Source organism: Cetorhinus maximus, chromosome 12, assembly GCF_964194155.1.
Source record: "Cetorhinus maximus chromosome 12, sCetMax3.hap1.1, whole genome shotgun sequence".
Classification (NCBI taxonomy): Eukaryota; Metazoa; Chordata; class Chondrichthyes; order Lamniformes; family Cetorhinidae; genus Cetorhinus; species Cetorhinus maximus.
The window spans coordinates 82,653,975-82,665,178 of NC_135890.1; the positions used below are offsets into that span (position 1 = coordinate 82,653,975).

The 11,204-nt window shown below is 46.8% G+C and overlaps 1 protein-coding gene across 1 annotated transcript in view; it reads right to left on the bottom strand.

Annotated features, from left to right (window-relative positions):
- srrm4 (serine/arginine repetitive matrix 4) overlaps positions 1–1,055 on the bottom strand; it is a 363,549-nt gene extending 362,494 nt beyond the window's left edge. Inside the window, exon 1 of the mRNA XM_078554655.1 lies at positions 505–1,055. Within this exon, the coding sequence (XP_078410781.1) occupies positions 505–635 (131 nt within the window). The 5' untranslated portion in view covers positions 636–1,055. The remainder of the gene's footprint in view (positions 1–504) is intronic.
- Between the last annotated feature and the right edge of the window lie 10,149 nt (positions 1,056–11,204).

The window sequence follows — 11,204 nt, forward strand, 5'->3', positions numbered from 1 at the left end:
TCCTTCAAGAATAAACAATCTGACCGACTGTGGCTATCAATAAAACTCTTACTTAACCCAAAGACCTCAGGGCTAATAAAGCTTTTATAAATTAAAAATATGGTCAGTCTGAGAAGAATAAATGATGAACTTTATTCTCCTAAAAATATCACCGCTTGAATTGAAGGAGTGAAATACTCTTGGCCTTTTTTTGATATCCTTTGTTCTTATCGATGAGGATGATAGCTTCCACCCTGACTCCACTAACGTTTTTCATCGCCACCCCCTGAGTATCATTGCTCTTCTAGTCTAAGTCTTCCCACAAGCTGTACAATGGACAAGGAAACTGTGCTTATCAAGATAACAACAGGCAGTTCCAATAGGCAGAGTGCTCAAGCAGCTTCAGTACATAGCTGAGTGCTAACTATAGCAGATGGTCAATTAAATCTACAACAGCCTGCCAATGTACTCGTGGCCTACAACGTTCTGACCTTTTTTTTCAAAGACGGGAAAATGCACACTTACTTGGTGAGAGTCTTCCGGGCTGTGATGCTGGCGACGATGATGCTCTCTGGGCGGGGGGTGGCCACTGCCTTGAATGTTCCCTTCCAGAACTTTTCGAAGAGCTGTTTCTCGCCTTGTTGCACGCTGGCCATGATCTACGAGCTGGTCTTCCGGAGGATATGCAGTGAGGAGAGACCAGAGCTTTGTGTGGAGCTCTCTCGCTCACACACAAACATACACGCAAACACACAAATACATACACACACACAGATGCTCTCAAGCAACCGAGGACAGGGAGCTGTCCAGCTACTGAACCGTTCCACCTATCTCTTCTATTGCAAGTGGCGCACAAAGACAGTTTTCCCTCAACACTGGAGTGTCCCACTCTGTCTCCCTTGAGTCGATTCAGGCAGATGTGATCCCGATCTACAGCAGTTACTATAAAAGGGATCAAACGAGTTTATAATCAAAGAGAAAGCTGCTTTACCAGGTAATCACCAATGGACTTGCAACACAAGAGCCATTGCTACGCTGTCCGGGCTTAGCAGTTGTAGCTAAGTACTTGCTGTCATAAATGGGCAGCAAGGTTCTTGAGAACACAAAAGCTGCAGCAGAGTGCATTCAGCATCTAGCTGTTCCCTTGTTTTGTCTCATTTAGTATGTGACGTTGGAGCGGGGTTGGTCAGCTGAGTACAACGTCTCTTCCCCCTTCTCTCTTCTGCCTCTCTCTCTCTCTCTCTCTCTCTCGCTTTCCTTCTGACAAAAAGCAAAGCCTGCTGCCTGCTGTATCTGCATAACAAAAGACTGCAGGTTCCTGAGAGCAGGCCTCGCGTGTGCCTGACACAATGGCCTGCAGCTGCATTTACAAGCAACCCAAAACACTTCAGGCCAAATAGACTGGCTGCAGGAATAAGTGGCGGAGACTAACTCCTTTGTTGAAAGGCATTCCTTTAGATTTGATAGCCAGTCTTGTTCCCTTGCTGTTGCTTTCTGTCTAGAGCCTGTAACCTGCACAATGAAAGCTGTCTTGTATGCACTTGGAGGTTTATGTTTTCATGCTGCTGGCATTGTATTGCGAGGCTAAACTCACACAATCATCTTGTTATAACTGCTGTCAACTATGACATGAGGAACACACATTTTTCATCATGTGTTACTCAAAATATAGCTCAGTCACCTCGGCAGCAGAGGCTACTGCAAAGGACGTGATTACAGAAAGCCTGAGTTTCATGTGCGGTGAAAATCGGATTGATGGAGTGAGGTAACCGGGGCACAGGCCTGTTTGTCACTAGCTATAGGCCAGAACCATTTTGATGGCTGGACCTCACTTAAATTCTCACGGGTGAGCTGCCCACAGGTTAGGAGTATTTGATTTGTCTGACCACCACTTTGGAGTATGGGATTTTCAGGAGGCTCAAAAGCAAGCTTGCGCCACTTAGAGTGAAGTACACATTTAATTTGAAATATATTTGGCACGTTTCTTCAAACTTTCTGCGCCAAATGTCTCCGGCAAGGGCTCCCAGGCTCAGTGATGCAATGGCGAAGTGCTGGATGGAGCAGGTGGGGTGTCCAAGACAAGTCCTCTCCACCATTACTGGCCAAAAGGTGACCTGGCAATGCTGCAACAAGCTGAGAATGCCAACACCAAACGCGTTATCCCCAGGATGTGGGTGCAGTGCCGGAAGGAGCTTAATGACCTTACCTGAACAACAAAGGGGAGAGTGGTGCCTTTCTATCCCTTTGCTCAGTCCCTGAGAATAGGACTTGCCACTGCTATGATATCCAGCAATTCACACCCACCCATGCTGTCCAAACATTTCCCCCCCTCAAGCCCCATGATTCCCCAATCATTTTTTTTTATTTGTTCACGGGAAGTGGGCTTCACTGGCTGGGCCAAAGTTTATTGCCTATCCCTAGTTGCTCTTAGGAAGGTGGTGGTGAGCTGCCTTTTTGAGCCGCTGCAGTCCATGCGGTGTAGGTACACTCACAGTGCTGTTAGAGGGGGAGTTCCAGGATTTTGACCTAGCGACAGTGAAGGAACGGCGATATATTTCCAAGCCAGGATGGCGAGTGACTTGGAGGAGAACTTCCAGGTGGTGGTGTTCCCATGTATCTGCTGCCCTGGCCCTTCTGGATGATAGTGGTCTTGCCTTTGGAAGGTGCTGTCTAAGGAGCCTTAGTGAATTCCTGCAGTTCATCTTGTAGATGGTACACACTGCTGCTACTGTGCGTCGGTGGTGGGGGGATTGAATGTTTGTGGATGTGGTGCCAATCAAGCCGGCTGCTTTGTCCTGGATGGTGTCAGGCTCCTTGAATTTTGTGGGAGCTACACTTGTCCAGGCAAGTGGGGAGTATTCCATCACACTCCTGACTTGTACCTTGTAGATGGTGGACAGGGTTTGGGGAGTCAGGGGGTGAGTTACTCGTCACAGGATTCCTAGCCTCTGAGCTGCTCTTGTAGCCCCAGTATTTATATGGCTAGTCCAGTTCAGTTCCTGGTCAATGGTAACCCCCAGGATGTTAATAGTGGGGGATTCAGTGATGCTAATGCCATTGAACGTTAAGGGGCAATGGTTAGAATCTCTCTTGTTGGAGATGGTCATTGCCTGACACTTATGTGGCACGAATGTTACTTAATGGAATTCTGACCAACCTTCCTTCTCATTCTAACCACATTCTCAGCTCTTGCTGCTTCCCTCAGAACAGCCTTAATCAGAAGACAATTGGAAAGCATTTCATTCTTCTCCTGGCTGCTTTTTCACTTTGCAGCCATGTGCTATCTGTGGCTGACTGGTACCTTTTTTTCAGAAGATTGTAGGTTCAAGTTCCATTCCAGGATTTTGGAGCACATAACCCATGAGCATACCCTAGTACAGCACTGAAGTGTTGCTGCAGTGTCAGAGGAGCCATCTTTCAGATGAGACGTAAACTGAGACCCCACCTGCTATCTCAAGTGGAAATAAAAGATTCTAAGGCACTATTTAAAGAAGAGCAGTAGAGCCTGAAAAACATTTATCCTTTCACCAACTCCTTAAACAGATAGCCCAATCATTTAGGAACATAGGACATAGAAGCAGGAGTAGGACATTTGGCCCCTTTAGCCTGCTCTATCATTTAGCTCGATCATGGCTGATCTTCACCTCAACATCATCTTCCCGCACTATCTCTATATTCCTTGGTGTCATTGGTATCTAGAAATCTATCGACCTCTGCTTCGAACATACTCAATGACTGAGCCTCCACAGCCCTCTGGGGTAGGGAGGAGGCAATGGCATATTTGTATGCCCTCTGAAATGGCCTAGCAAGCCACTGAGTTGTAACAAAGTCACAAAAAAGGAATGAAACCAGACGGACCACCTGGCATAGGCCTAGGCACCGGCACCGGAAACGACAATGGCAATCTCAGTCCTGTCAACCCTGCAAAGCCCACCTTACTAACATCCGGGGGCTCATGCCAAAATTGGAAGAGCTGTCTCACAGCCGAGTCAAGCAACAGCCTGACATAGCCATACAGATAATGTCCCAGACACCACCATCACCATCCCTGGGCATATCCTGTCCCACCAGCAGGACAGGGCCAGCAGAGGTGGCGGCACAGTGGTATACCCTCAATATCGACTCCAGACCCCATGAAGTCTCATGGCATCAGGTCAAACATGGGCAAGGAAACCTCCTGCTGCTTACCACGTACTGCCCTCCCTCAGCTGATGAATCAGTGCTCCTCCACGTTGAACACCACTTGGAGGAAGCACTGGAAGAAGCACTGAGGATGGCAAGGGCACAGAATGTACTCTGGATGGGGGACTTCAACGTCCATCACCAAGAGTGGCTCGGTAGCACCACTACTGACCGAGCTGGCCGAGTCCTAAAAGACATAGCTGCTAGACTGGGTCTGCAGCAGGTGGTGAGGGAGCCAACAAGAGGGAAAAACATACTTGACCTCATCCTCACCTACCTGCCCGCCGCAGATGCATCTGTCCATGATGGTATTGGTACGACTGACCACCGCACAGTCCTTGTAGAGGCAAACTCCTGCCTTTACATTGAGGATACCCTCCATCGTGTTGTGTGGCACTACCACCATGCTAAATAGGATAGATTTCGAACAGATCTAGCAACTGGACATCCATGAGGTGCTGTGAGCCATCAGCAGCAGCAGAATTGTAGTCAAACACAATCTGTAACCTCATGGCCCAGCATATCCCCCACTTTACCATTACCATCAAGCCAGGGATCAACCCTGGTTCAATGAAGAGTGCAGGAGGGCAGCACCAGGCATACCTAAAAATGAGGTGTCAACCTGGTAAAACTATAAAACAGGACTACTTGCATGCCAAACAGCATAATCAGTAAGTGATAGACAGAGCTAAGCGATCCCACAACCAACGGGTCAGATCTAAGCTCTGCAGTCCTGCCACATCCAGCCGTGAATGGTGGTGGACAATTAAACAACTCACTGGAGGAGGAGGCTCCACAAATATCCCCATCCTCCATGATGGAGGAGCCCGGCAGATCAGCGCAAAAGATAAGGCTGAAGCATTTGCTACAATCTTCAGCCAGAAGAATGGATGAACCATCTCGGCCTCCTCTTGAAGTCATCAGCACCACAGATGCCAGTCTTCAGCCAAGTCGATTCACTCCATATGATATCAAGAAACAGCTGAAGGCACTGGATACTGCAAAGGCTATGGGCCCTGACAATAGTGCGGCAACAGTACTGAAGACTTCTGCTCAAGAACTTGTCGCGCCCCTAGCCAAATTGTTCCAGTACAGCTACGACAATAGCATCTACCCGGCTATGTGGAAAATTGCCCAGGTATGCCTTGTACACAAAAAGCAGGACAAATCTAACCAGGTAATTACCGCCCCATCAGTCTACTCTCGATCATCAGTAAAATAATGGAATGGATCATCAACAGTGCTATCACGCAGCACTTGCTTAGCAATAGCCTGCTCATTGACATTTAGTTTGGGTTCTGCCAGGGCCACTTATCTCCTGACCTCATTACAGCCTTGGTTCAAACATGGACAAAAGATCTGAACTCCAGAGGTGAGGTGAGAGTGACTACCCTTGATATCAAGGCCGCATTTGACTGAGTGTGGCATCAAGGAGCCCTAGCAAAACTGGGGTCAATGGGAATCAGGAGGAAATCTCTCCAATGGTTGGAGTTATACCATGCACAAAGGAAGATGGTTGTGGTTGTTGGAGGTCAGTCATCTCAGTTCCAGGACATCACTGCAGGAGTTCCTCAGGGTAGTGTCCTCAGCCCTACCACATTCAGCTGCTTCATCAATGACCTTCCTTCCATCATAAGTTCAGAAGTGGGCTGATGATTGCACAATATTCAGCACCATTCACAACTTCTCAGATACTGAAGCAGTCCATTGCCAAATGCAGCAAGACCTGGACAATATCCAGGCTTGGGCTGACAAGTGGCAAGCAACATTCACACCACACAAGTGTCAGGCAATGACCGTCTCTAACAAGAGAGAATCTAACCATTGTCCCTTGATGTTCAATGGCACTATCATCACTGAATCCCCCACTATCAAAATCTTGGGGTTAGCATTGACCAGAAACTGAACTGGACTAGCCATATAAATACTGTGGCTACAAGAGCAGGTCAGAGGCTAGGAATTGTGCAACGGGTAACTCACCTCCTGACTCCCCAAAGCCTGTCCACCATCTACAAGGCACAAGTCAGGAGTATAATGGAAAGCTTTCCATTTGCCTGGATGAGTGCAGCTCCCACAACACTCAAGAAGCTTGACACAATCCAGGAAAAAGCAGCCCACTTGATTGGCACCGCATTCACAAAGATTCACTCCCTCAACCACCGATGCACAGTAGCAGCAGTGTGTACCATCTACAAGATGCACTGCAGGAATTCACCAAGGCTCCTTAGACAGCACCTTCCAAAGCTATGGCCACTACCATCTAGAAGAACAAGGGCAGCAGATAGATGGGAACACGGCCAGCTGGAAGTTCCCTCCAAGTCACTCACCATCCTGACTTGGAAATATATCACCATTACTTCACTGTCGCTGGGTCAAAATCCTGGAACTCCCTTCTTAACAGCACCGTAGATGTACCTACACCACATGGACTGCAGCGGTTTAAGAAGGTAGCTCACCACCACCTTCTCAAGGGCAACTAGGGATGGGCAATAAATGCTGGCCCAGCCAACGAAGCCCACACCCTGTGACTGAATAATTTTTTAAAATCCAAAGATTCAGCACCCTCTGACTCAAGAAATTGTTCCTAATTTTTTTTCATGTTTGTCATTTATTTCATTGTTGTTTGTGGGAGCTTGCTGTGTGTCAATTGGCTGCCACATTTCCTGCATTAAAACAGCAACTGCACTTCAAAGTACTTCATTGGATATAAAGCACTTTGGGATGCCCTGAAGTTGTGAAAGATGGCGTATAAATGGGAATCACTTGTTCTATCTTCCCTTTTAGCATGCACACTTTATGAAGCTGCCCCACATATCTATAGTGCCCTTTACGAGAATTACACAGTAACTCACTCCTACCCCTTCTGCAGGACAAACTGTCTCATAACACAAGGGAGAGGATAAAACTGGGGGAGGATCAGCTTCCATATAAACTCTCTCTCACTCATTCAAGGACGAGGGAGCCTTCAAGGTATTTTGGGCAGGAATCTGGAGCTGGAAATGCAGGAGACCAAGTCCATCTGGACATCTATTTCTTTCTCTTACCTTTTCCTTTTCCTCAAGTACAGGTTGGATGTTGAACTGGTGGTGCTGCATTGCACTGCCGCCCGTCTGCTGCTGGGTAACCTTCCCCTTACTTGCTGAACCCCATTCCCCTTCCTTTTTTATCTAGGGCCATCCCACGACTTGAAACCTGCAGCACGAAATGGAGAGAGGGACCATCAAATCGAAAATACACACCCACTCACTTCATCCTCCCCTAGTAACCAGCGCAGGAATTGGTTCCCCAGATGGAATAGAGAGTGAATTAGAGAGGCCTGCACGGGTTGAACTGCCCTGCACTAGTCAGCAGGAACTGGCAATAGTGGGAAAGACATTGATCAGAGGGAAATCTCAAGTGAAAGACAGTGGTGCAGACAACAGCAGGCCAGGTTAAAAGAAAGATCTCAAGAAATTGCTTGAGGCATTGGATTGCCTATTTAAGAATTATCACACCATGTATATTCACATTTGAGTGGCATTGTGGTGCAAGGTGTCATCACTCTGCAGTCTATCATGGAGCATATGATTAAGTCTGCAGCTGGGGCCCCTGTACAAGAGGCTGTGGCACCAGGACCAATGTCTTTGATTGAACTGGTGCTATTCAGGATGTGAACTCCACCATCTCCACTGTCTTTGGAGCTCCTGCTAATCTGCTTCCCCAGTCTCTCAATGGCACCAGAGATATCTTTTGGGAGGATGTTGGTTACAGAACAGAGTCTCTTAAAGAAATCTTCGTAATCTTCAGTAGTTTAATTATAAGTCCTTATTAACAAGTTTACCAAGGCTCCTTAAACAGCACCTTCCAAACCCATGACCATTATCATCTAGAAGGACTAGGGCAGCAGATAGATGGGAACACCACCAGCTGGAAGCTCCCCTCCAAGTCACTCACCATCTGACTTGGAAATATCTCACCGTTCTTTCACTGTCGCTGGATCAAAATCCTGGAACTCCTTTCCTAACAGCACTGTGGGTGTACCTACACCACATGGACTGCAGCGGTTCAAGAAGGCAGCTCACCACCACCTTCTCAAGGGCAACAAGGGATGGGCAATAAATGCTGGCCCAGTCAGTGAAGCCCACATCCTGTGAATGAATTAAAAAATGTAGAATTATTTACACACGTACAGAAAGGAAATATTTCACCTTTCTCCTAACTATATTCAGTTCTGCCGAAGGGTCGTGAAGACTCGAAATGTTAACTGATTTCTTCTCCACCGATGCTGCCAGACCTGTTAAGTTTTTCCAGGTAATTCTGTTTTTGTTCCATATTAAGCCTGTATGTGCCAGATTCTTATACTATACCTCCCCCCAAGTCTTTATCCAATGTGTATGGAGTTACACTAATTTTATTTCATGTCTTACATTATTATCAATCTCATGCATTTACATTGTTGTTGCTACATGATTGCTATTACTATATTATTGCTATTACTGTATTAGTATTATTACAACATTCTCGCTACCCCATCTCACCCCTTCAACTCGTTGAATTTACAGGTTCAGGTGGTCTGGAGACCTTATAACCCTTGCGTATCTCGTTCACCATTCTGTCGGAGGAGTGGTTGGTTCTGGTTCTTCCTGTTAGCTGAAAGATTGGACTGGCATTTTGGTATGCGTTCATATTTTTCTTCCATTCATTCATGTTGAACTGCACTTGTTTTGGCTGTTGCATTGACCAGTAGTTGCTGCTACTCTAAATCGTTTCTTGCAGGGTGGACGAACATTGTGTTCATCTCCGTGTTGCTTCTTTCTTTTCTTCTTTCTACATGTAGCTGTCACAATGCTCTCTGTGGCTAAGGAAGAGCGTTCCTGTGGTGAGAAGAAGGTTTAGTGGCGCACTTTCCTCTGCTTTTTTGTTGATGGCGGGAGACTGTTACCAGGTTCCAGCATCCCTGTGTCATGGCAAGCAGTCTGGAAGCTGCAGTGTGTGCACGGTGGTTGCTATGTCGACCAGCTATACCATCATCGTAGTCGGAGGTACAGGCTTCTGGGACTGCTGATCACTCTCTTGTACCACCCCCACTGGAGGCGTTGTGGTTATCTCGTGGTCAGTCGGCTGGTCTGACCACTGGGCAGTTTCTGGGGCCTGCAATGAGAATGGACAAACCTGCTTAACAAAGAGAGAAGAGAGTTCAGGGTTTAAGTCGTGGCTGGAATACTCTTATTTGTTTGAGTACCTGGGACCGTGCAGTGCTGGTTGGCTAATGACAGTGTTTGCCTTGACATCCTCTGCCATCTGGAGGAGATCCAAGGTTACACAGGCGTCCCTGCTCAGGAGAGAGAAAGGCTGGCTATGGATGAAGTACATCAGTTAAAAGGTCTGTTTGCTACCATACCTTCGTGGCTCCAGGATCATGCCAGTGACTGGAAGTGGAATTCCTCCTACCCCGTAAAGTGGAGTGTCCATCATTCAAAGCCAGATGCCTTTGAGCTATTGTTTCTGTTCGACAGGACAGTCATGCTGGCACCTAAATCTAATTTGAAATTTGCTAAATGACCATTGATAAAGATGTCTGTATTCCAGAATGAGAAACCACAATCTTTCACCTCACCCAAGAAGCATGGCTGTGTGTCTTCTGGGTTTTTGGTCTCAAGCTTGTGGATTACTTGTGGGCTTTCTGTGCATTTCTGGGGTTTTGTCTTGCATAGTTTGCCAAGGTGCCCAGTCCTGTTGCAGTGGAAGCATTGGGCTGCACTCAGTTCAGGAATTGCTTTCCCTGACTTGGGTTGTCCCTGTGTCTCTGTGGCCTGACAAGCTGGACTGAGGGTTGGCTTCTGCCCCGTGTTTTATTTCTCTCCCCTTAAGATTGTTCTATGCTGCTCGTGTCATTCAGACAGTCTATCTGGATTGCCTTGTCCAGGGTTAGATCTTCTTTAGCTTGTAGGATGTCAGCGAAAGTGTCGGCTGTTACACCAACCACTATTCTGTTTCTGATAAGTTCAGACTTTAAATCTCCATATTCACACCCCCCTAAAACACTGTAGAGATCACTTATGAAGGAATCAATGGGTTCCCCAGGCAGTTGGACTCTCTTATTGAATTTAGCTCTCTCCAGTATTGGTCTGGGCCTTGGGTTAGTCCAAATTGAAGTGTTGAATTGTTATCCATGTTAAAAAATTTTAAAGTGTGCATGTGGCTTTAAGGGCTTACAGGCTTTCAAGGTGGCATCACCATTGTGTCTGAGACAAAGGGATTTCCCACGCTTGACAATTTTGGGAGTGTCTGTAAAATGACAATGGTGCACTTCTTGAAGAAGTCTTTTAGCAATGGCTGCCTGCATTGGCTCTGTGCCAGCTTCTTTTGTTCCACGGTTTGCTGTGATGAGTAATGAGGCGTTCGAATTTAAAGTTATGCTTGCCATTTTCCGAGCTGGACAGTTGTGACGCTCGGCATCTTCAGCTTCTGTTGGGGGCTTCTTTCAGGTCAGAATTTTCGTTGAGGTTTTGTTTTAGCTTTCCAGAATCTTGGCTTGGTTCAACATTTTAGAGAGGTCTAACCCCCAGCTGCCACCAGGTTGGGAGGGTGTTGGTTATAGAACAGTGTCTCTTAAAAAAGTCTTCGTAGTCTTCAGTAGATTAACTGTCCACCTTTATTAATAAGTAGAGCTATTTACGCATGTACAGAAAAGGGTACAAGCTAGAAGCTATTTCCATGATTAGGTCTTAACCCGTCTCTGCTCAACACCACAATGACCCCTGGGTCTGGGTCAAGTGCTTTCTTCCATCACAGTGTGGGCAGTACTGTACTCAGTCCCACATTAGCCCTTTATGTGCCAGACCCTAATATTACAATATTCTCCAGTCTGCTCTCCCACAAAGCAGTGATAGGACTGAAGTGGCAATGCCACAACAGGAGTTGCACATGTTGCCCTGTCATGTGATAACAGCATGCCTGCTCTCCTGCCTTCCCCTCAATCAGTTAATGACCAAGTAGATACCAAGTAGAGTTGCCAACTGTGATTAAATGTATTCTGGAAGCTTCATCGCATGACTTGCCCC